This window comes from Felis catus, chromosome B3 (assembly GCF_018350175.1).
Source record: "Felis catus isolate Fca126 chromosome B3, F.catus_Fca126_mat1.0, whole genome shotgun sequence".
In the NCBI taxonomy this organism is placed as follows: domain Eukaryota; kingdom Metazoa; phylum Chordata; class Mammalia; order Carnivora; family Felidae; genus Felis; species Felis catus.
Genome location: NC_058373.1, coordinates 27,692,525 through 27,715,594, shown reverse-complemented (window position 1 = coordinate 27,715,594; position 23,070 = coordinate 27,692,525). Strand labels below are relative to the sequence as shown.

At 39.1% G+C, this 23,070-nt stretch overlaps 1 protein-coding gene across 2 annotated transcripts in view; it reads left to right on the top strand.

Annotated features, from left to right (window-relative positions):
- The window catches only part of OCA2 (OCA2 melanosomal transmembrane protein), a 495,166-nt gene that overhangs the window by 18,392 nt on the left and 453,704 nt on the right, over positions 1-23,070 (top strand). Inside the window, exons 1-2 of one of the 2 annotated variants that reach the window (XM_045058957.1) lie at positions 10,300-10,517; positions 11,034-11,325. In XM_045058957.1, the coding sequence (XP_044914892.1) occupies positions 11,078-11,325 (248 nt within the window). In that variant the 5' untranslated portion in view covers positions 10,300-10,517; positions 11,034-11,077. Of the gene's footprint in view, positions 1-10,299; positions 10,518-11,033; positions 11,326-23,070 lie in introns of those variants that run through there. The other variant, XM_003986906.5, reaches the window with a different exon arrangement.

Sequence of the window (23,070 nt, the reverse complement as noted above, 5' to 3'; positions counted from 1 at the left end):
AATAAAAATGCTGTAAATGAGGTGTAAAATAAGCTACACATAGTGACAGTGAGGATTGAAGAGGCAGAGGAGAGAAAAAGTGAAGTAGAAAATAAAATTATGGAAAAAGATGATACTGAGAAAGCTGAGAGAGAGAAAAAAATTCTGCACCACAAGGGGAGAATTAGATAACTAAGTGATTCAATGAAACATAATATCTGTTATCATAGGAGTTCCAGAAGAAGAAAGAGAGAAAGGGGCGGAAAGTGTACTTGAACAAATCATAGCCAAGAACTTCCCCAGTTTAGGGAAGGAAACAGACATTGAAATCCAGGAGGCACAGAGAACTCCCTTCAGTGGTAACTTGAATTGATCTTCTGCATGACATATCATAGTGAAACTGGCAAAATAGAAAGATAAAGAGAGAATTCTGAAAGCAGCTAGGGACAAACAGGCCTTAACCTACAAGGGTAGACACATAAAGGTAGTAGCAGACCTATCTACTGAAACTTGGCAGGCCAGAAGGGAGTGGCAGGAAATACTCAATGTGCTGAATAGGAAAAATATGTAGCCAAGAATCCTTTATCAAGCAACACTGTCATTCAGAATAGAAGGAGAGATAAAGGTTTTCCCAGACAAACAAAAACTGAAGGAGTTCATCACCACTAAACCAGACCCTAAGGGGGGGCTCTGTGAATGGAATGTTGCAAAGATCAAAAAGTACCAGAGACACCACTACAAGCATGAAACCAACAGGATAACACAATAACTCTAAATCCATATCTTTGAATAATAACACTGAATGTAAGTGGACTAAATGCTCCTATCAAAAGACACAGGTTATAAGAATGGATACAAAAACAAGACCCATCTATTTGCTGTCTATGAGAGACCCATTTTAGACCTGAGGACACCTTTAGATAGAAAGCAAGGGGATGGAAAATCATCTATCATGATACTTGTAAGTCAAAAGAAAGCTAGAGTAGCCATACTTATATCAGAAAAACTAGATTTTAAACTAAAAGTTGTAACAAGAGATAAAGGGCATTATATCATAATTATGGGTCTATTCATCAAGAAGAGCTAACAATTATAAATGTTTATGCACCCAATTCAGAGGAACCCCAATATATAAAACAATCACAAACCTAAGCAATCTTATTGGTAAGAATGTGGTAATTGCAGGGATTTTAATACTATACTTACAACAATGGACAGATCATCTAGGCAGAAAATCAATAAAGAAACAATGATCCTGAATGACACACTGAACCAGATGGACTTGACAGATATATTCAGAACTTTTCACCCTAAAGCAGCAGAATACACATTCTTCTCGAGTGCACATGGAATATTCTCCAAGATAGATCACATACTGGGTCACAAAACAGCCCTCAATAAATATAAAAGAATTGTGATCATACCATGCACATTTTTAGATCACAATGCTATGAAACTTCAAATCAACGACAGGAAAAAGTGTGGAAAACCTCCACATGCATGGAGGTTAAAGAACATCCTACTAAGGAATGAACAGTCAACCAGGCAATTAAAGAAGAGATTCAAAAAATATATGGAAAAAATGGAAATGAAAATACAACAGTCAAAAACCTTTGGGGTGGAGCAAAGGCAGTCCTAAGAGGAAAATACATTGCAATCCAGGCCTATCTGAAGAAATAAGAAAAATCCCAAATACAAAATTCTAACAGCACACTTAAAGGAACTAGGAGCAGAACAGCAAAGACACCCCAAGGCCAGCAGAAGAGAAATAATAAAGAGCAGAAATAAACAATATAGAACCCAAAAAAACCATAGAACAGATCAATGAAACTAAGCTTGTTTTTTGAAAAAATAAACAAAATTGATAAACCCCTAGCCAGACTTCTCAAAAAGAAAAGAGAGAGAACACAAATAGATAAAATCATGAATGAAAATGGACTTATCACAACCAATCCCTCAGAAATACAAACAGTTATCAGAGAATACTATGAAAAATTATATGTCAACAAACTGGACAATCTGGAAGAAATGGACAAATTCCTAGACACCCACACTTGCCGAAACTCAAACGGGAAGAAATAGAAAATTTGAACAGACCCATAGCTAGTGAAGAGATTGAATCAGTTATCAACAATCTCCCAGCAAATAAGAGTCCTGGGCCAGATGGCTTCCCAAGGGAATTCTACCAGACATTTACAGCAAAGTTAATACTTATCCATCTGAAGATGTTCCAAAAAATTGAAATGGAAGGAAAGCTTTGGCTCATTCTATGAAGCCAGCATTACCTTGATTCCAAAACCAGACAGAGACCCCACGAAAAAGGAGAGTTACAGGCCACTATCCCTGATGAACATGGATGCAAAAGTTCTCAACAAGATACTTACAAATTGAATTCAACAGCATATAAGAAGAATTATCCACCATAATCGAATGGGATTCATTTCTGGGCTGCAGGGCTGGTTCAGTATTCACAAATCAATCAATATGATACATCACATTGATAAAAGAAAGGATAAGTACAATATGATCCTGTCAATAGATGCAGAAAAAGAATTTGACAAAATACAGCACCCTTTCTTTTCAACTTCTTTTAACATTTATTTTTCAGAGACATAGAGTGTGAGTGGGGGAAGGGCAAAGACAGAGGGAGAAACAGAATCTGAAGCAGGCCCCAGGCTCTGAGCTGTCAGCACAGAGTCTGATGCGGGGCCCAAACCCACAAACCACGATATCATGACCTGAGCCGAAGTCGGACGCTTAACCGACTGAGCCACCCAGGTACCCCACAGCATCCTTTCTTAATAAAACCCTCAAGAAATTCTGGATAGAAGGAACATACCTAAACATCATAAAAGCCCACAGCTAATATCATCCTCAATGGGGAAAAACTGAGAGCTTTCCCCCTGAGATCAGGAACATGACAGGGATGTCCACTCTCACAACTGTTGTTTAACATAGTGTTGGAAGTCCTAGCATCAGCAATTAGACAACAAAATGAAATAAAAGGCATCAAAATTGGCAAAGAAGATGTCAAACTTTCACTTTCCACAGACAACATGATACACTACATGGAAGGCCAAAAGACTACTAGAACTGATACATGAATTCAGCAAAGTCTCAGGGTACAATATCAATGTACAGAAATCGGTTGCATTTCTCTACACTAATAATGAAGCACCTGAAAGAGAAATCAAGGAACTGATCTCATTTACAATTGCACCAAGAACATAAAATACCTAGGAATAAATCTAACCAAAGATGTAAAAGATCTGTATGCTGAAAACTATAGAAAACTTATGAAGGAAATTGAAGAAGACAAAGAAAGGGAAAAACATTCCATGCTCATGGATTGGAAGAATAAATATTGTTAAAATGTCAATACTACCCAAAGCTATCTACACATTCAATTCAATTCCAATAAAATTGCACAAGCATTCTTCTCAAAGCTAGAACAAACAATCCCCAAATTTATATGGAACCACAAAAGACCCTGAATAGCCAAAGTAATATTGAAAAAGAAAACTAAAGTGGGAGGCATCACAGTACCGGGCTTTAGCCTGTATTACAAAGATGTAATCATCAAGACAGTATGATATTGGCACAAACACAGACGCATAGACCAATGAAATAGAATAGAGAACCCAGAATTGGACCCACAAATGTATGGCCAACTAATCTTTGACAAAGCAGCAAAGAGTATCCAGTGGTAAAAAGACAGTCTGTTTAGCAATGGTGCTGGGTGAACTGGAGAGCAACATGCAGAAGAATTAAACTAGAAGACCACTTTCTTACACCATACACAAAAATAAACTCAAAATGGATGAAAGACCTAAATGTGAGACAGGAAAACATCAAAACTCTAGAGGAGAAAACAGGCAACAACATATTTGACCTCAGCTGCAGCAATTCTTGCTTGACACATCTCCAAAGGCAAGGGAATTAAAAGCAAAAATGAACTATTGGAACTTCATGAAGATAAAAAGCTTCTGCACTACAAAGGAAACAATAAACAAAACTAAAAGGCGACTGATAGAATGGGAAAAGATATTTGCAAATGACATATTAGATAAAGGATTAGTATCCAAAATCTGTAAGGAATTTACCGAAGTCAACACCCAAAAACAAATAATCCAGTGAAGAAATGGGCAGAAGACATGAATAGACACTTTTCCAAAGAAGACATCCAGATGGCCAACAGACACATGAAAAGATGCTCAATGTCACTTATCATCAGGGAAATACAAATCAAAACCACACTGAGATACCACCTCACACTGGTCAGAGTGGCTAAAATGAACAATTGCACTGTTGGCGGGAATGCAAACTGGTGCAGCCACTCTGAAAACAGTGTGGAGGTTCCTCAAAAAATTAAAAATAGAGCTACCCTATGACCCAGCAATAGAACTACTAGGAATTTATCCAAAGGATACAGGAGTGCTGATTCATAGGGGCACATGTACCCCAATGTTTACAGCAGCGCTATCAACAATAACCAAATTATGGAAAAAACCTAAATGTCCATCAACTGATGAATGGATAAAGAAGATGTGGTTAATATATACAATGGAATACTACTTGTCAATGAGGAAGAATGAAATCCTTCCATTTGCAGCCACGTGGATGGAATTGGAGGGTATTATGCTAAGTGAAATAAGTCAGAGAAAGACAGATATCATATGTGTTCACTCATATGTGGAACTCGAGAAACTTAACATAAGACCATGGGGGAAAGGAAGGGGAAAAACAAAGAAGGAGGGAGGCAAACCGTAAGAGACTCTTAAATACAGAGAACAAACTGCGTGTTGATGGTGGGGGGAGAGGGGAAAATGGCTGATGGGCATTGAGAAGGGCACTTGTTGGCATGAGCACTGGGTGTTGTATGTAAGCAATGAATCATGGGAATCTACCCCCAAAACCAAGAGCACACTGTACACACTGTATGTTATCCAATTTGGCAATAAATCATATTAAAAAAATAAATTTTCTGAGGTTTGTTTTATGGTCCAAGGTATAGTATATCTTGGTATATGTTCTATGGGCACTTAAAAATTATGTTCTGCTGTTGTTGGGTGGAGTATTCCATATGTGTCAATTAGATCCTATTGGTTGATGGTGTTATTCATTGCGTCTATATCCTTGCTGATTTTCTGTGTGGTTGTTCTATTAATTGCTGAGAGGGAAATGAAATTTCCAACTATAGAACTGTACATGTGTCTTCCTTCTTTCAGTTCCATTAGTTTTTTGCATCACATATTTTGCAGTTCTGTTGTTTGGTACATACATATTTAAGATTTCTGTGTCTTTTTAGTAAATTGACTCTTTTATTATTATATAATGTCTCTCTTTGTACCTAATAATTTTTCTGAAGTCTATCTTATATCAATACATCCAGTTGTGCTTTCTTTGGATTAATGCTTGAATATCTTTTTCCATTCTTTCACATTTTAGCCTACTTATATTATTATTTTTGAAGTAATTTTTTTGTAGACTGTATATAGCTGAATCATGTTTTATAATCCACTCTACCAGTCTCTGTCTTTTAATTATATTTATATCATTTATATTCAATGGAAGTTTAATGTTAGGAATGTGGGTTAATTGTCTTATTTTGTAATTCCATTTTGATTTATCTGCTGTATTTTTGAATATATCTCTTTTGTAGCTTTTTCAAGTCGTTTCTCTAGGTGTTAAATTATATATACAATACTTGTCATAGTGTTATCATTTTATCAGTTTGAGTTAAATTTAGAAAAACCTTACCCTTCTCTATATCCTTTTACTTCATCCATTTGTGATAAATTTGTCTTAAATATTTCCTCTACATAGATTTATAACTACATCAAAGAGTGTTACAATTTTTGCTTCAAAATCAAACATAATTTAGAAGATCCAAGAGGAGAGTAAAATGTTATATTTACCCATTTCTTGTTTCCATTTTTTCTTTTTTACCTTCCTGATGCTCCAGAATTCCTTCCTTTAGCTGTCCTTTTATGTTTCAATAACTTCCATTAGCCATTCTTTTAGGATAGTTCTTTTAGTTTTGTCCATCTAAGGTCTGATTTCATCTTCATTCTTGAAGGATATTTTCACTGGATAGAAGATTCTAGGTTAATAGTTTTTATTTTTTCATTACTTGAAAAAATATTCCACTTCTTCTGTCATTTGAATTGTTTTTACTGTCTAGGTATATTGTCATTTGCTAGTGGTTTCAAGATTTTTTCTTTGTCTTTTTTTAGTCTTCAGAAGTTTGTCTATTTTATGTCTTGATGTGGATTTCTTTGAATTTATCATTTTTTAATATCATTAAGTGTCTTGGATCTGTAAGGTTTATGTGTTTTGCCAAATTTGGGGAGTTTTCAGCCCTTATTTCTTTAAATGCTTTTTCATCTACACAGTCTTTCTCTTCTGGGATTCTGATTACATGAATGTTAAATATCTTATTATTTCCCACATGTTTCTGAGGTTCTGTTAATTTTTTAAAAACTGTCAGATTGTATTTCTGTTGTTCTGTCTTCCAGTTCATCAGTTCTTTTCTCACCACCCCCCTCCATTTTGTTGTTAAGCTCATCTTTGAGTGTTAATTTTGCTATTGTTGTTGTTTTTTTTTTTTCCACTTCTATTTGGCTCTTCTTTTCTGAGACTGTTTCTATGTGGGATTTTCTCTTTTCCCCCCATTTGCTTCAAGTGTCTGTTATTGCTTGTTGAAGTGTTTTTATTTTGGCTGCTTTAAAAATTTCAGTCAGATAATTCTAACATCTTTTATTTAATTGTTTTCTTCTATTTTTTTCAAGTTGAGGTTTTCCTGGTTATCACTGTGACAGTTGATTTTTTTTTAATTAAAATCTTTTGAGTTTCATTGAACATTTTGGGTATTACGAAACTCTGTATTCCTATTTAAAGTTTCTTTTAGCTGACTTCCTCTGACACCACACCAGCGGAAAGGCCTGGTACTGTGCCATTGCTTCCAGGTGGGGTTAGATGTTCAAGTTCTTCACTTGGCTTCAGTTTACATCTGGATGAGGAAGGATTCTCTATTTCTGGGTGAGGATGGGGCTCTGGCTCCCCACTGGGCCTCTGCTGATACCATCCTGGCTGGAAGGGGGTAAAGCACCATATTACTTCTTATGTGGCTTCTAGTGACACCATTGGGGGTGCCCTCATTACTGCCAAGCAGTGGTTAAAGTCTTGACTTTCCTCTTGGCCTCCTCTGACATCTTAGCAAAGATGGGGAGGGGTTCTTTTTATTGTAGGGAGGGGTGAAGTTTAGGTTCCCAGTGTGTGGTTTCTGCCTACACAGGGGTTGAGGGGTGTGTAGGGAGCAGGTGGGACTACCTAGCACCCAGTAGAGGTGAACATCCCAGATCCCCATAAGTCTTCTCTGACACCAATAGGGATGGGGGCCTGGGTCCTTTATTTCAGCCTGGGGAGGGTGGAGGTTTAGACTCCCCACTTGGCCTTTGCTGTCTTGGGTGGATATGGGTTTGCAGTGTTTGGCTCCAGTTATTTTAGGCAAGCAGTTATTGCCTAAAAGTTTTCTGTCCTGCTAAGCTGCACCTTAACTACTCCTTTGGTTAGAAAAAGTAGGCTTTAGGGGAGCCTGGGTGGCTCAGTCTGTTGAGCGTCCAACTTTGGCATCAGGTCATGATCTCGCAGTTTGTGAGTTTGAGCCCCACGTCGGGCTCTGCTGACAGCTCAGAGCCTGGAGCCCGCTTCAGATTCTGTGTCTCCCTCTCTCTGCCCCTTTCCTGCTCATGCTGTCTCTCTCTCTCTGTCTCTCAAAAATGAATAAATGTTTAAAAAAAAAAAAGCATGCTTTTCTTGGGACTTTTTTGGTCTGTGCTTGTTGGTCTTTCCAGGTTGCCAACTTCTTCAGCACCCTTTCTGGGATATATGAGGCAAAACAAAAATTCAGGGGCCTCACTGCTCTGTCATTTCTTGGGTCCCTAACCAGTTTTCTTTCTTCTCTCTACCTTTCAGAGTCTTCTTATGGTCGCTTTATACAAAATGTCAGGTTTTCATTGTATTTATCAAGAGAAAGAGGGAAAAGTAGGTCTACTCTGTCTTCCTGGGAGCAGTAGTCCTGAGATGTATCTTTATAGTGTTGGCAGATATCACAGTATGTTTCCATGCTGGCCTGAATTCTTCACGAGAGGAGAATTGCAACAATACAACTGAGTAGGTGAGAGTGGGAGGGCTCCAGTGTACCCAGTAGGGTTGCAAACTGTTGTGTACTTGGGAGGCTGGACATTTTATTCTCATTCCTACTAGTTTTGTCAGTGTGCCAATTCTGGGACTTTTGCTATCGGAGACATTCATCACCTTCACTGTTCTCTGCTTTGAATCTCAGTGTCTGGCTCCTGCTTGGGCTCCCAGGTCAGCATCTTCCTACTGAGTTTGGCCAATAGGAAGCTCTGCTGGGAGATTGAGGGATGGGGAGAGGTAAGCTGGTACTTCTTACCACTCCACTGTGCTTTGGGAGGCATCTCTTCTGGCACTCCACCTTCTTTCAGAAAGGCCCACCATGGTTTCTGCACTCACCTTCTTCCTCTGCTCCTCAGCTATGGTGGGGTGGAAATTTCCCCACTGTTGCTAATTGCTAGCCTTTGGTGAGTGTCACAGCATGTCCACCTCTTGTGTAACCAGTTCCACGGTTAGGTCTTCAGCTTCTATTTCCTTCTTGGACCCTGGTTGATTCAGTCAGTGAAGGAAGGAAGAGGCAAAGGCAGCAGCTGAGGTTGAAAAGGAGGGAGGGTGTATGGGATTTTAAGGAGGGAGATGGAGGAGAACAGGAATGAAAATTGCCCTGGGAGATGTGTTAAAATTGTTGGGCAGTTTTAGGACCCAATGGGAACACTGCACATAGAAGTCATGTAAAACTGTCAGAACCACAGAGGGTTCTCTATGGCTACATTCAGCTGCTTAGATGCTGGCACAGGGAAGGAAAGCCAATGTTGGGGGTTTTGCCATGGGTGGCAGACAGACCCCAGGGTAGCCCCCATGATCCCTACTGCCTGGTGGTCATGTCCTTGTGTGATTCCCTCCCCTGAGTTAAAGGTAGGCCTTGTGCCTGGCTTCCAACCAGTAGGATATGGCAAAGGCAGTTGATGGGATGTTGCTCCTGTTGTTGTGTTACATTATGTAAAATTTTGCCTTGCCAGTGGATTCACTCTGGAGACTCATGGTTGCTTGATGAAGTGGGCAGACATGTTGGAGGAGTCCACATGGCAAGGAACTGCAGGAACCTGTAGAAGGTGAGGGTGGCTTCTGAGAGCTTAGTGTGTGGTCTCTGGTCCACAGCTAGCAAGAAGCCAGAGCCCCAGTCCTATAGGACCAGGAAGTGAATTCTGCCAACATTGAGACATCTTGGAAGCAGACTTTTCCCTCATTGAGCCTCTAGATAAGAAAAAAAGCCTGATGACACCTTGAGATCCTTAGAAAATGACCCAGCTAAGCCTGCCCCAACACCTGACCCACAGAAACCCTGAGCTTATAAACATGTGTTGTTTTAAGCTTACCAATTTTGTATTAATTTGTTATGCAGCAATAGAAAACTCACACATCAGGTGAGCTTGACAGAATGAGTTGGGGCAAGTAGGAGGAGAGGGTTTGCTGGGGAGAGGAGTGGGGACAGGGGGTGTTTGGCTGATGAAGAAGCAGAGAAGCTCCCTGCCATTGAGGTGATCACATAACTGAGAGTCCAGGGGGTGGGAAGCATCATCTCTGTAGATGTTGAAACCAAAATATGGCAAAGGTAAAACAAGACCACAAGCTATGATTCAGATCTTCAAAGAATGAAGAGATATGACCAGGAAGATATTAGTTGTTTCAGTAAGGGGTTGGTGGGGCATTCCAATGACATGTTCTAAAGCAGCTGGAATACTTTAGGGATGGGAGAAGATTGCAGTGGAGAGCAAGGAGGATACCTTTCCAAACTCTTGGTAGGGGTAACTACATAATTTCTGGAGCCCCATGCAAATGAAAATGTAGGGCTCCTTTTTCAAAAAACAGGAAAAGTGTGATGTTAAGAGTATTAAAATGTAAAGCTTTTTCCTTTCTTCCACACTCTTTTTCTTGACTTGTCACAGTATTTTAAAATGTCATTATTCTAAGGAAGGAAAAATTAAAAATCTAAATTATTAGCATGAATGTCATCCCTGATCTTTATTTTGAAGTATAATTTTAAATGCAAATATGAGAGCATTTAACTTGTAGGTGGAATCAGGAAAGTTGTACAGTTTGTATTTTGCAGTTCATACATGCATGTGGACTTTGTTCTTACCAGACAATGGAAGCATTGCACTAAACTAATGTAAATGTATTTACTTTACTTTTTGATACAGGCATATTCTACCAACACTCCACCTTCTTCTTACTGATGAGTGAGTCACAAGGAGTGGTGAATCCATGTATTGTACCCATTGAACCCATAGTCATGTACATTGCTTCTCAGTGTTGCAAATCCTGCTCAACCAAAGCTCACAACGAGTGTTGGGTTCAAAGCAACCATTGAAAGCAAACCATTCTGCTGCAAATCAAAGGTTATTGCTGGGGTTATGGGATGCTAGCAAATGTAAAAGAATAAAATTGTAATGGTTAGAAATATAATCCAAGAGTAGGACATCATAACCTTTTAATTTTACTTTCAATAAGCAGTTGTTTTCATTTTCATAGTAGGTATTATTTTCTCATTACAAAGGTATTAATTTGTTAGATGCAAAACCCATAAAACCATAGCATAGACAGGAACAAAGGAGAAAGCCCCCACCATCCAGAGGTACTCATGTTTCAGAGGCTGAGTCTTTTTGGCCTTCTGTTCTATGAAAATGCTATGTATATATTTATATCAAGAAAAATATCATAGTTTATCAATGTTTTTTCTGTATCCTTAATTTTCCCCCATATCAATCAATATCCTTATAGAGCATTTTAGTTGAATAGCATTTCATACTTCACACATATTACAACTTAACTAATGCTTCAGAGAGAGACTGCATGGATTCTATATGGATTCCCCGAAGTGCAAACAATATTTCCAGTTTGCTTTTCATCAACAGTGGTTTCTTTCTGGCTGACCTGGTGAGAAGAGTGACAACGGAACATGCATCTAGAGAACAAAGATGGTGGGCTGACCTCTGGTGTGCTGGAGATGGAGCTACATCAGTCATCTGCTCCTATGTGTGCTGGCCTGGGAAGGCCAGGGCTGGTGGTACCTGCCACCAGCAACCGCAGGCTACTGAAGGGAGTCAACAGGGTAGACCCCACATCCCCCTACTCCAGCAGGGCAACTGGGCAGAGCTGCTTGGCTTCTGTGGACCAGGATTTTGGTTCATTCTTCACAGAGCAGAGGTGAGTTTATAATAGTTTTATCTGGTAAATGTGGAAGTCACAAATATTGTGTTTTATGAGTGTAGTTCCCCTATTTTTTGTGGGAAATTTTCAGATATTATACAAGGAATGCAAGAATCTTTCTATCATTAGATCACTTTCCTGGCCTGTTTCAAATGAATGCTCTTTCTAAAATGTAGCTAACATAACTCCAAAAGATTATAAAAATAGAAAAAAGTTTTTAGCATGAACTTGGAATTTATTATATTATTTTAAGGCGTTAAAAGTATTCCATGATTTTAAAAGGCACATGCTGTATCCTTATATGCTTATATATATGTATCTTGAAATATGCTTTATTCCTATAAATGTCAAGTGAATCATTTCAATATTGTTTTTCATGTTAGAAAAATCTTGATTTACATTAAAAAACTATTGATAAACCCTTAAATATTTACCAAAGTAAAATAATAAATAGGTATAAAAGTGTGCTATAAGTGTCTATTCATACCCATGTAGGGACATACTGGTTACCCTGCAGATCTGGGTATCCTGGTCCCTACAGGCAAGAAGTCCTGCTTGGGGCAGTTGCTTAGCCAGAACCCATGCAGTACCAGTGGTCTAATGTTGAAAAAAGCAAAGATCACAGAAATACATACAAGTGTGGTATATAGCCCTGCCACTTGTCTGAGACTGCCTTCTCAGGTCCTAGCTCTGCATGGCATCTGCTTTGATGCGTGGGAGTTTGCTGTCATCAGCATCTTTGGCTCAAGCTGCTCCGCTGCTGTGTTCCTGTGAATATAGAACGTTGGCACAGTAGGTGTGTGGGGATGGGGAGAGGTACCTGCCCATGAGTGTGCCTCTCTGGAGCTGAGTAGGGGATTGTCGGTGCCTGGCCCACCTGAACCAGTAAAGGGCTGCAGGTATGGTGGGGCTGGGTCCACTTGTCAAGGCATGCGCACAGGGCTACCTAGCCCATGGGAGAGCTTCCCACTGGGCTGGGGTGGGTGGGCAGCTCCCAGCTGTGAGGGCCAGCTTTATTTTGTAAAGGGCTAGAGGAGGCCATTTCCTGTTTGTGTCCCACACCTGGAACTGTGGGGGTGGGGCAGCTCCTTACCTGGGAGGCCCTAGAGAGATAAAATAAGTTGGCCATGGCTCCAAGCCACACTCCACTACCCCAACTGTGCAGGCAGCTAGGAGCAGGCAAAGGAAAAGGGCCCCTCCACCACCACTCACTGCCTCAGGTTGGCTGAGGCTGGGTGTGAGGCTGGCTTTCTCACATCCTTGATTGACTGTATGTAGATTTACACCTGGATATAGGAGAGAGCTATGGGCTCCACCTGAGTCAGAGTAAAAGGACAAATCTATATACAACCATATCTCAGAGATTTTCTGATTAGGTTCCAGACCACCACAAGAAAGCAGATATCTCAATAAAGCAACTCAAATGAGTTTTTTGTATCACAGTGAAAATAAAAGTTATGACTACACTATACTGTAGTCTAATAAAGTGTGCAATAGTATTATGTCTACAAAAACAATGTGTATATCTTAATTAACAAATACTTTATTGCTTAAAAATGGTAACCATCAAAGATGGCTGAGAAGTAGGGGAACCTGGATTTCCCTTGTCCCTCAAACACAGCTGTATTGAGGTCAGATCACTTGGAACACCCTGGAAATCAACCTGCGGAGTGGCAGAAGGATCTCTGCAGGTGGAGGGAGACATTGGAGGGATTGAGGTATGTGTATATGAATTGGGGGACATAAAATGGCATAGGCAAGGTGGGGAGGGAACCCCTTTTGTGAACAGACAAAAGGGAGAGAAAGAGAGAGGGATTCAGTATCTACTTAGCATTAGAGGAAAACCTCTCCAGACCATGGACTGGGGAATGAGAAATATGGAGAGTGCTGGTTTCCATTTTGCAAACAGCCTTAGGAGCTGAAACTTAGAGGTATGAAAGTGCCCAACTTTCTCTGGACTGGAGCCGGCTGTGTGTGCACGCCTGGCGGGAGAAGGAGCCAGCCCAGGGTGCTGTAGCAATCTCAGGGGCTCACTGGAGAGAATAGTCCCTTTCTTCCAGTACTGTGGGAAGAGGATTTATTGCCTCCCCAGGACAAAAGACCCTTTGGTGGCAGCCAAAGGCCTTTTATCAGCAGGGCTGAGGGGCCCTACAGCTGGACAGGGTCCCCACAGTGCAGGACCGTTTAAGACATCAGGGTTTGAATCCCAGTCGAATGCCTAGAAGGCGCAGGAGAACTGTGGAGCAGGGCAAGCTAACTGTGCTATTCTGTGATGGCTGCCTAAATAGCATGGTTTGAGACCCCCGGTTGGGAGAGAGTTTGGAGTGTTGGCCATTTTTCTCCCAAACACCAACATGGAGGGACTTCAGGGAAGCAGCACAGCAGTCCCCCAGTGGAGGCGGGCTTACACCAAACCCCGCTCCTCCATGCCTGGCAACTGGTTTTCTACTGGAGCTAGACTGACTGAGCCAACGCAGCCAACCTCTCCTCCAGGTCAGCATAGCCACTGGTCCAAGGCACAACCAGACAACTGTTCTTTGTTTTTGTCTGTTTGTCTCTCTGTCTGTTGGTTTGTCTGTTCTTCTATTCTCTCTACCTTCTTTTTTTTCTTTTGGAATCAGGCTCATAGTTTCTGATTTGTTTTTGGTGAATTGATATATATATATATATATATATATATATATATATATATATATATATAAAATTTTTTTCTGCTTTTTTTGCTGTTTAGTCAGGCATTTTTACTCTTTTTACACCTTTCCAATATCTTCTTTTTCTTTATTTGATTTTCTCTCTCTCTGGATTAAGACTTATACTCTCTGTTTAGTCTTCTTTTCTCTCTTTTCATTTTTCTCTTTGTGTGGGATCAGGCTTCCCCCCCCCCTTTCCTTTTTTTATAGGGCTACTTCAGTGAACAAATCAAAGCACAACTGGTTGAAGGTCCAAACACTCCACCACTACAAGAAAGGAGGAGCTTTGAAGAGGACTGACCAGTGGGATAGAGCAGCCAAAATGCCACAATAGAGTGTATGCAACACACCAAAAAATTCCTGAAGTGCCAGGCCCTGGATAGTGTATGACCCCTACTTGATATAGTAGTACTTGCAGGTATGGGACATATAACAAGCTATTAAAACATGTAAAAGACAGAAACCTAGCCAAAATAATGAAACAGAAGAACTCTCCTCAAAAGAAAATTCAGGAAGAAATGACAGCCAGAGATTTGCTCAAAACAGATATAAACAATATATCTGACAACAATTTAGAATAACAGTCATAAGACTACTAGCTGGGCTTGAAAAAAGCACACAGGACACCAGAGAAAACCTTTCTGCAGACATCAAAGACCTAGGAACTAGTCAGGATAAATTTAAAAATGCTATAACTGAGATGCAAAACAAATGATACAGTGACTGCAAAGATGGAGGAAGTGGAGGAGAGAATAGGTTAAGTAGAAGATAAACTTACAGAAAAAAAATTAAGCTGAAAAAAAGAGGGAAAGGAAATTACTAGAACATGAGGGGAGACTAGGAGAATTAAGTGATTCCAAGAAACTAAAAAATATCCAAATCATAGGAGTCTCAGGAGAAGAGTGAGAAAAAGGGGCAGAAGGTTTATTTGAGCAAAGTATAGCTGAGAATTTCCCTAATCTGGGGAAGGAAACAGGCATACAAATTCAAGAGGCACAGAGAACTCCCTTCAAACTAACAAACCAGGTCAACGCCATGACATATCATAGTGAAACTTACAAAATACAAAGATTTGAAGGAGAGTTCTGAAAACAGCTAGACACAAAAGGTTTTTTTGTGTACTTTATGTGTCTACTACAAGGGTAGACACATAATGTTAGTAGCAGACCTGTCCACTGAAACTTGGCAGGTCAGAAGGAAGTGGCTGGAAATATTCAATGTGCTGAATAGGAAAAATATTCAGCCAAGAATCCTTTATCCAGAAAGTCTGTCCAGAATAAAAGGAGAGATAAAGGCTTTTCCAGACAAACAAAAACTAAAGGAGTTCATGACCACTAAACCAGCCCTGCAGAAAATCCTAAGGAGGACTCTGAATGGGAAGTAGCAGCAAAGACTACAAAGGACCGGAGACATCACCACAATATGAAACTTACAGATAATACAATGGCAATAAATCCATATCTTTCAATCATCACTCTGAATGTAAGTGGACTAAATGTCCCAATAAAAAGACATAGAGTATCAGAATGGATTGAAAAAAAAACAAAATCCATCTATATTCTGCCTACAAGAGACTCATTTGAGACCTAAGGACACCTGCAGATTGAAAGTGAGACCCATCTATCATGCTACTGGATGTCAAAAGAAAGCTGGAGTAGCCATACTTATATCAGACAAACTAGGTTTTATTTATTTATTTATTTATTTATTTATTTATTTATTTATTTATTTCTATTTTTTAAATGTAATTTATTGAGAAATTAGCTAATGTACAGTGTATACAGTGTGCTTTTGTTTTTGGGGGTAGATTTCTGTGATTCATTGCTTACACACAACACCTAGCACTCATCCCAAGAAGTCCTCTCCTCAATGCCCATCACTCATTTTTCCATCTCCCCCATCAAACCTCAGTTTGTTCTCTGTATTTAAGAATCTCTTATGGTTTGCATCCCTCCCTCTCTGTTTGTAACTATTTTTTATCCTTCCCTTCCCCCATGGTCTTCTGTTAAATTTTTCAAGTTCCACATATGAGTGAAAATATATCATATCTGTTTTTCTTTGACTGACTTATTTCACTTAGCATAATATGCTCCAGTTCCATCCACGTTGCTGCATATGGAAGGATTTCATTCTTTCTCATTGCCAAATAGTATTCCATTGTGTGTGTGTGTGTGTGTGTGTATATATATATATATATATATATATATATATATATATACACACACACACTATATATATATATATATATATATATATATATATATATATATATATACACACACCATATCTTCTTTATCCATTCATCAGTTGATGGACATTTAGGCTTTTTCCATAATTTAGCTGTTGTTGATAACACTGCTATAAGCATTGGGGCACATGTGCCCCTATGAATCAGCACTCCTGTATCCTTTGGATAAATTCCTAGTAGTGCTGTTGCTGGTTTATAGGGTGGTTATATTTTTAATTTTTTTGAGGAACCTGCACACTGTTTTCCAGAGCAGCTGCACCAGTTTGCATTCCCTCCAACAGTGCAAGAGGTTTCCTGTTTCTCCACATCCTCACCAGCATCTGTTGTTTCCTGAGTTATTAATTTTAGCCACTCTGACCAGTGTGAGGTGGTATCTCAGTGTGGTTTTGATTTGTATTTCACTGATGATGAATGATGTTGAGCATCTTTTCATGTGTCTGTTGGTCATCTAGATGTCTTCTTTGGAAAAATGTCTGTCTATTCATGTCTTCTTCTCATTTCTTCACTGCATTATTTGTTTTTGGGTGTTGACTTCGGTAAATTCCTTACAGATTTTGGATACTAATCCTTTATTTAATATGTCATTTGCAAATATCTTTTCCCATTCTATCAGTTGCCTTTAGTTTTGTTGATTGTTTCCTGTACTGTGAAGAAGCTTTTTTATGTTGATGATGTCCCAATAGTTCATTTTTGCTTTTAATTCCTTTGCCGTGGAGACATGTTGAGCAAGAAATTGCTGTGTCTGAGTTCAAAGAGGTTGTTGCCTGTTTTCTCCTGTAGGATTTTGATGGTTTCCTGTCTCACATTTAGGTCTTTGATCTACTTTCAATTTATTTTTGTGTATTGTATAAGAAAGTGGTCCAGTTTCATCCTTCTGCATGTTGCTGTCCAGTTCTCAAAGCACCATTTGCTAAAGAGATTGTCTTTTTCCCATTGGATACTCTTTCCTGCTTTATTGAAGATTAGTTGGCCATATATTTTTGGCCAAATTCTGGGTTCTCTATTCTATTTCATTGATTAATGTATTTGTTTTTGTGTCAATGATGATTACAGCTTTGTAGTAGAGGCTAAAGCCGACAAACTAGATTTTAAAACAAAGACTGTAATAAGAGATGAAGAAGGGAATTATATCATAAGTAAGGAGTCTACCCATCACAAAGAGCTAACAGTTGTAAATGTTTGTGCTCCCAATGTGGAACACACAAGTTTATAAATCAATTAATCATAAATATAAACAAATGCATAGATAATAATACTGTAATTGTAGGGGATTTTAATACTCTACTTACACAATGGACATATCGTCTAGGCACAAAATCAATAAGGAAACAATAGCTCTGAATGACACATTGGACCAGAGGGATGTAACAGATATATTCAGACTTTTCATCCTAAATCAGCAGAATACATACTCTTTGTGAGTGCACATGGAACATTCTCCAACATAGATCGCATACTGGTTCACAAAACAATCCTCAACAAATATAAAAAGCTTGAGATCATACCATGCATATTATCAGTCACAATGCTATGAAACTTGAAATCAACCACAAGAAAAAATTTGAAAAGCCCCAAAATACACAGATGTTAAAGAACATCCTACTAAAGAATGAATGGGTCAACCAGGAAATTAAAGAAGAAATTTAAAAATACATAGAGACAAATTAAAATGAAAAAACAACAGTCCAAACCCTTTGGGCTGCAACAAAGGCAGTCCTAAGAGGAAAATACATTGCAACTGAGGCCTATCTCAAGAGGCAAGAAAGGTCCCGAATACACAACCTAATCTTACACCTAAAGGAGCTAGAAAGTCAACAGCAAAGAAACCCCAAAGTCAGTAGAATAAGACACATAATAAAGATTAGAGCAGAAATAAACAGTATATAATAAAAAAATTAGTACAACAGATCAATGAATCTAAGAGTTGTTTTATGGAAAGAATAAACAAAATTGATAAACCCCTAGCCAGACTTTTTTTAATTAAAAAAAAAATTTAATGTTTATTTATTTTTGAGAAACAGAGAGAGACAGCGAGAGCAGAGAGAGAGGTAGACACAGAATCTGAAGCAGGCTCCAGGATCTGATCTATCATCAGAGAGCCCAATGCAGGGCTTAAACCCATGAACCATGAGATCATGACCTGAGCCAAAGTTGGATGCTTAACTGAGTGAGTCACCCAGGCACACCCCTAGCCAGACTTTTCCAAAAGAAAAGTAAAGGACCCAAATAGGTAAAGTCATGAATGAAATAGGAGAGATCACAACCAATACCACAGAAATACAAACAATTATGAGAGAATACTATGAAAAATTATATGCCAAAAAAACTGGACGATATTGAAGAACAGACAAATTCCTAGATAGTCACACACCATCAAACCTCAAACAGAAAGAAATAGAACATTTGAACAGACCCATAACCAGTGAAGAAATTGAATTGGTAATCAAAAATTGTCCCCCAAAATAAGATTCCTGGACCAGATTGAATTCTACCAGACATTTAAAGCAGAGTTAATACCTATTCTTCTCAAGCTGTTCCAGAAAGTGGAAATGGAAGGAACGCTTCAAGACTCATTCTATGAAGCGAGAATTACCTTGATTCCAAAACCAGACAAGACCCCACTAAAAAGGATAATAAAAGCCCAATATCTCTGATGGAATTGGGCAGAAATTCTAAACAAGATACTAGCAAATCGAATTAAACAGTACATTAAAAGAATTATTCACTATGATCAAGTGGGATTCTTTCCTGGGCTGCAGGACTGGTTCAATATTCACAAATCAACCAACATTATAGATCACATTAATAGAAGAAGGAATAAGAACCATATGATCCTGTCAATAGATGCAGAAAAAGCATTTGAGGGGTGCCTGAGTGGCTCAGCTGGTTGAACGTCCGACTTCAGGTCATGATATCATGGCTCGTGAGTTGGAGCCTTGTATCAGAGTCAACTGCCAGTGTGGAGCCAGCTTTGGATCCTCTGTCCCCTTCTGTCTCGTGTCCCATCCCCACTCATGCTTTCTGTCTCTCAAGAATAAATAAACACGAAAAAAAGAAAAAGCATTTGACAGAATACGGTATCCAAGAATGAATTCTTAATAAAAACCCTCAAGAAAGTTGGTATAGAAGGAATATACCTTAATATCATAAAAGCCATATATTAAAGGCCCACCGTTGATATCATCCTCAATGAGGAAAACCTGAGGGCTTTCTCTAGATCAGAAACATAACAGGGAGTCCACTCTCACCACTGTTATTTAACATAGTGTTGGAAGTCCTAGCCTCAACAATCAGACAACAAAACAAAATAAAAGGCATCCAAATTGGTAAAGAAGAAGTCAAACTGTCACTCTTCACAGATGACATGATACTCTGCATGGAAAACCCAAAAGGCTCCACCAAAAAACTGCTAGAGTTGATACAAGAATTCAGTACAGGTGTAGGATATAAAATCAATCTACAGAAATCAGTTGCATTTCTATACACCAATAATGAAGCAACAGAAAGAGATATCAGGGAATTGATCCGTTTACAATTGCATCAAAAAACCATAAAGTACCTAGGAATAAACCTAACCAAAGATGTAAAAGATCTGTACACTGGAGACTATAGAAAGCTTGTGAAAGAAATTGAAGAAGACACAAAGAAAAGGAAAAACAGTCCATGCTCTTAGATTGGAAGAACAAATATTGTTAAAATGTTGATACTACCCAAAGCAATCTACACACTCAATGCAATCCCTATGAAAATAATACCAGCATTCTTCATAGAGCTAGAACAATCCTAAAATTTGTATGGAACCACAAAATACCCCAAATAGCCAAAGTAATGTTGAAAAGAAAAACCAAAGCTGGATGCATCACTATCCCAGGCTTTAGCCTTTATTACAAAGATGGAATCATCAAGACAGTATGGTATTGGCACAAAAACAGACACATAGATCAATGGAATAGATCTGTGGATCTATTGGAATAGAATCTATGTATCTGTGTGGAATAGAATAGAGAACCCAGAAATGGACCTACAAATGTATGACCAACTAGTCTTCAATAAAGCAGGAAAGAGTATTCAATGGTAAAAAGATAATCTCTTTAGCAAAAGGTGCTTGGAAAACTGGACAGCAACATGCAGAAGAATGAAACTGGACCCACTTTCTTACACCATACACAAAAACAAATTGAAAATGGATGAAAGACCTAAATGTGAGACAGGAAACCATCAAAATCCTACAGGAGAAAATAGGCAGCAACCTCTTTGACCTCGGCTGCAGCAACTTCTTACTTGACATGTCTCTGAAGGCAAGGGAAATAAAAGTAAAAATGAACTATTGGGACCTCATAAAGATAAAAAAAACTTCTTCACAGTGAAGGAAACAATCAACAAAACTCAAAGGCAACTGATGGAATAGGAGAAGATATTTGCAATTGACATATAGGAAAAAGTGTTAGCACCAAAAATCTATAAAGAACTTACCAAACTCAACATCTGAAAAACAAATAATCCAGTGAGGAAGTTGGCAGAGGACATGAATAGACACTTTTCCAAAGAAGACATCCAGATGGCCAACAGACACATGAAAAGATGCTCAACATCGCTCATCATCAAGGAAACACAAATAAAAGCCACACTGAGATACCGCCTCACACCAGTCAGAGTGGCTAAAATTAATAACTCAGGAAACAAGAGATGTTGGAGAGGATGTGGAGAAAGGGTAACCCTCATGCACTGCTGGTGGGAATGCAGTGTGGTGCAGCCACTCTGGAAAACAGTGTGGAGGTTCCTCAAAGAATCAAAAATAGCAGACTACACTGAATGTTAACTAACTTCAGAATAAATTTTTAAAAATGCTTATCATCATCTTAGCTTTTACAAGTTCTAATAGCCAATTACAAATCACCAAAACAAATATCATAGTAGTGGAAAATTTGAAATATTGCAGGGACACCTGGGTGGCTCAGTCAGTTGAGTGTTCTGATCCATGGTTTGTGGGATCTAGCCCCATGTCAGGCTCCTTGCTGATAGTGTGGAGACTGCTTGGGATTCTCTCTCCTCTCTCTGCCCCTCCTCCAGCTCGCTTTCTCTCACTGTCGAAATAAACAAGCATTTTTTAAAAGGAAAAAATTTAAATATTGTAAGAATTACCATAATGTGGAAGACATGAAGTGAGCAAACACTGTTGGGAAAATGGTACCAATAGACCTTCTCCTCACAGGGTTGCCACAAATTTTCAATCTGTAAATAATGCAATATTTGCAATGCCCAGTAAAAGGAAGCACAATAAAACAAGGTATGCCTGCAACTTATTTAGAGGCTGTGACAGGAAAGAAAATGGAGGCACTTCCTGCTTTATGCATGTAAGGTCAGCTGTTCAATAAACTGAGTATTAATACTTATAATCTTGAAAGTCAGGATAAGTAAGAAATGAGAATTGAGAATGAAAAATTCTCAATTGAGATTGAGAAATGAGAAATGAGAATGAAAGAGGCCAATAACAGACAAAACTCATTTAGGAAGAGACTGGTCAAAAGCACTGGAAGGGACCCAGGGGCACATGTATCAGCTGGTTGGGGCATTAGGATGGTCCCAGCCAGTATGTAAAGGGGATGAAAAGCTAATGAGCTTTTAATTTACAGAGCTTTTAATTGAAGTGGGTAACAGTCTGCACAACTAGGAGAGTATTTTTACAAATTCTTTTACCTTCAGTGTACCAGGAGGCAATCTGGAGACACCCATTATGGGCTTCACAGGCAGGAGGTCTTGTCCCTTGGGACCTGATTCCAGGTACAGTAGGATGGAGAGCATGAGGAGGGTGTGCTGAGGGCTCAGGAAGGTCAGTTGGGATGTACCAGCAGCTGCCTGAGGATTGGAGAAAACTTGGGGGACCAAAGGCCTCTGTGCAGCTCTCTCAACCCTTCTGTCCCCACATGGTAAGGATAGAGCCCAGAAATTTCTACCCTCCTCAACAGGGGGACAAACAGAAGGAAGTGTCTAGGGAGTTAGTCTGGGGACCTCTTCATCAGGGCAAAGGGCCAGACCTCAGGGATGCAGGGATGGTCCATAGGTTTAGGGTAAGGGAGGTGAGAGTAGGTGGAAGCCAGGAGACAACAGCCATAGATAAGAACAGGTCCCAGGGATGGTAGAGATGAGCACTCATGAGCCATAACTTCCCCTGTAGAGCTTCTAGGAGAGGGAGCAACAGCAACTAGGAAACATATAGGGGCAGCTCACAAAAGACCCAGGAGAATGGCTGTTGGCTAGTCCTTCTGTGGTGTGAGCCCTTAGGACAAGGATCAGCTTGGTGTAAGTATGGAGGGTGTAGTCCATCCTCACTTGTGCACTTAGGTGAGTTCCTCAAACAGCATGCTCTTCCTGGGCAGAGATGTGCTGGTGTTGTCTGGTTGCCCCAGATGCATCTCTTTTTAAAGGTTATTCAAGGGCTTCATTACATTTTGCAATTCTTGTTTCATGAAAATAAGTATAAAATGAAGAGATGTGTTCATGTGGGTAATAAAACACAGAGGTCTTTCAAACCTAATATAGGTAAGGCAGGATGGAAATCACTGGATATGCAAACAAACAAACAAACAAACAAAAAAAGCAAACCAACTCTTTACCTCAGAGAATTGAAAACTTATTAACTGTTATAGGTTTGTGAAGAGAATGAAACTAAAGAATGCTATGATAAGCTACAAATACATTGCTTAATATTGTGTTGAAAAAGTAATTTGGGATTTCATATTTTTTAACTCTCTGAGAACAGTCCTCTTGCAACCTGTTCATTTTCTGTTAATTCTGAATAGAAGG